The following is a 2,939-nucleotide window of genomic DNA, read 5'->3' as shown; positions in this document are numbered from 1 at the left end:
CTGCTAACAAGACCTGTTAACGCTGCTAACAAGATCTGCTAACAAGATCTGCTAACGCTGCTAACAAGATCTGCTAACGCTGCTAACAAAACCTGCTAATGCTGCTAACAAGATCTGCTAACGCTGCTAACAAGATCTGCTAACAAGATCTGCTAACAAGATCTGCTAACGCTGTTAACAAGACCTGCTAATGCTACTTACAAGATCTGCTAATGCTGCTAACAAGATCTGCTAACGCTGCTAATAAGATCTGCTAACAAGATCTGCTAACGCTGCTAACAAGACCTGCTAACGCTGCTAACAAGATCTGCTAACGCTTCTAACAAGACCTGCTAACGCTGCTAACAAGACCTGTTAATGCTGCTTACAAGATCTGCTAACAAGATCTGCTAACAAGATCTGCTAACAAGATCCGCTAACGCTGCTAACAAGACCTGCTAACAAGATCTGCTAACGCTGCTAACAAAATCTGCTAACGCTGCTAACAAGACCTGTTGACACTGCTAATAAGATCTGCTAACAAGATCTGCTAACGCTGCTAACTGGACCATGCTGCTGTAGATTTATTTCTTTTTCACTTTTGGCACCTTGTTTCTGTATTTTTGTTACATGCTTTGAATAAATCCTAGTTTATGTTAGTTTAGTTTATGTTAGTGCTGTAAATTATAGCTGAACAGAACCTATGAGAATCGTGCTGCTGTGGTTCAGTGTATTGTTTTGCACTATTAGTGAATGGCATATATCTTAGATCTTTTAGCGTACTGTTGGGCGTTCATTAAGAGTATATCTTAGGTAATATCTCAGATCCTTATCTGTTTCTTTTTACACTTTATATTTTTGCTATTATTGGATGTAACTGGGACCCTGTACACTATTTCTTTCCACCTCATGTACCACATGTGATGTGAATGACAATAAAGAACCTTGAATCCTTGAATTAAATCTAATTAGTTGTCTGCTACGTGTCGATTTATCCTCAAGTCTAGGAGCTTTTTTTAAATGCCTGAGTGATTCACTGGTCAGAGTAGATCAACAAACATGAAAACTTTAATTTTTTTGGTAAATTATGAATTCCTGGACTGAAAATGAGTTAAAAATAAAATAAAAACATAGCCCAAAATCAAAAGAAGTAATTGAAAAGACCTTCAGAAAGTCAGGAGAACAATCAATCAAGACCCTTTTAATAGATTACACGAACATCTGGATGCTTGGAAAAGAAGATGGGTACCTCAAGACTATTGTGCAGCTGTGAATTCCTCAGGCTCTGTTCCTTTGCATTAAAGACCTTGTGGACATAGACCACACAGCGGCTGGTGATGTCCTGAGCAGGACGGTTGTCCAGAGCAAATCTCAGGTCTGCATCAAGAGCTGGAGACAAACGTCAGATAACAGATTTAGTTATAATTCAACAAACCACTGAGGGAGTTCCAGCATCTGACGTCTCCACTTCAGTGCTCCTGGATCAATCAGGGACCCAGGTTAACTTATTACCTTAACCTTAACCTTGATCTCCGCCCTCCACCAATGAATACGGCCCCTGACTAATCAGTGACCTACAGTGCGCTGATGTCACATCTAGACCCAACAAGAACCAGACCTGGGACCTCAGAGAAGTAGGTCCCAAAAATGGGGTGGGTTCCACCACTGACGGCATTGTGGATAAACCACGCAATCGTCCCGAACTAGTTACATAGGAGCCCCAAAAGGCCCTGTGGATAAGGGGCTTTAGGGGTGGGTCAGGGGGTCTCATTTACTTGCTAGAAGCATTTTGAGGATCTCGCAGACGGGTTAGGAAGTGGAGGAAACATCTGGATCCCACCTGCTGTCATGACACAAATAACATCTACTCAGACAACAGTGTTTGTTTCACCTGATCTGTGGAAGACTCGGGCTCTTTCTGGGGTCATGACCTTGTTGTGGACACACAGGCTCACGACGGTCTCAAACTCCTTCCTCACTTCTTCCTGGTTATAGCTGGTGATGCTGTCGGCTTCTCCCTCCACTTCTGCCTGCCGAGCAAAAACAGCCAACACACGTAAAATACAGGAAGTTCATCCTGGTAAAATGTCACCAGCTAAAAGGTTCAGTGCTTAAACTTTTTTTTTCCTGCTCACTATCTGAAAATTTAAAAAAAAGCTTTAGGATCAGACAATCGTCACCGTCTGAGAAACCTTTAGGCGGTAGGAGGGAGGAATGGTGTTCTCGTCCCTCTGGTACGCCGTCTCCAGCTGCTGGGTGGAGACACCCACCTGCTGGCTCTCCTGCAGGAGCAGCTGGTACTCTGACACCTCCACCTGGGTGGGCAGGCTGGCAGATCCATACTGGTGTCCTACCAGGGCCTGCAGCACCACCATGTGGACACAGACGGAACAGCAGTCAGATATTCTGAAGTACATTGAATTAACTACTTTACAGAACGGCTATGAAAGTGCTTTTGCAGCTCAAACAGACTGGTTCAGTTTCTGATAAGTGTGAAGTTTATGCTAAAATATGTCAAATTAAAGCTGGTGAAAAATCTCAACCTTCTTTGTGTACTGAGGTCAAAAAGGGGCTTGCTGCTACATTCATGTCTGTCCACTCCTTATAGTGGTGTGGTCCACATGCACACGTCCCCTCAAAGCCTAATCTGGGTACAGTTATCATGGAACGTTGAGATTCACTTCAATTAGTTCAGTTTATTTATTTAGCTCCAAGTCACAACAGCAGTCGTCTCAGGACACTGAACAGAAATATTCATGTACCGTATTTTCTGGTGTATAAGTCACATCAGTCAAAGAAGCATAATGAAGAGGAAAAAAATATATAAGTTGCTCCGGAGTATACGTCATGTTTACTGCTGACCCCTGGGAAACGTGGGCCAATGCTGCTCCAAAAATCGATTGGCAGCTGCAGGAGTGCGCACGGGAGGACTCGCTGTTGCAGTTCTTCAAAATTTAACA

At 43.2% G+C, this 2,939-nt stretch overlaps 1 protein-coding gene across 1 annotated transcript in view; it reads right to left on the bottom strand.

Moving 5' to 3' along the window:
- The window catches only part of LOC119411523 (NACHT and WD repeat domain-containing protein 2), a 10,371-nt gene extending 8,017 nt beyond the window's left edge, over window positions 1-2,354 (bottom strand). The window contains exons 1-3 of the mRNA XM_037678476.1: window positions 2,160-2,354; window positions 1,871-2,009; window positions 1,229-1,368 (exon numbers count right to left, since the gene is read on the bottom strand). Coding sequence (XP_037534404.1) covers window positions 1,229-1,368; window positions 1,871-2,009; window positions 2,160-2,354 — 474 coding nt within the window. The remainder of the gene's footprint in view (window positions 1-1,228; window positions 1,369-1,870; window positions 2,010-2,159) is intronic.
- Between the last annotated feature and the right edge of the window lie 585 nt (window positions 2,355-2,939).

The sequence above is a fragment of the Nematolebias whitei genome, chromosome 6, assembly GCF_014905685.2.
Source record: "Nematolebias whitei isolate Nwh7 chromosome 6, NemWhi1, whole genome shotgun sequence".
Lineage (NCBI taxonomy): Eukaryota > Metazoa > Chordata > Actinopteri > Cyprinodontiformes > Rivulidae > Nematolebias > Nematolebias whitei.
This window is presented reverse-complemented; position numbering and strand designations above follow the sequence as displayed.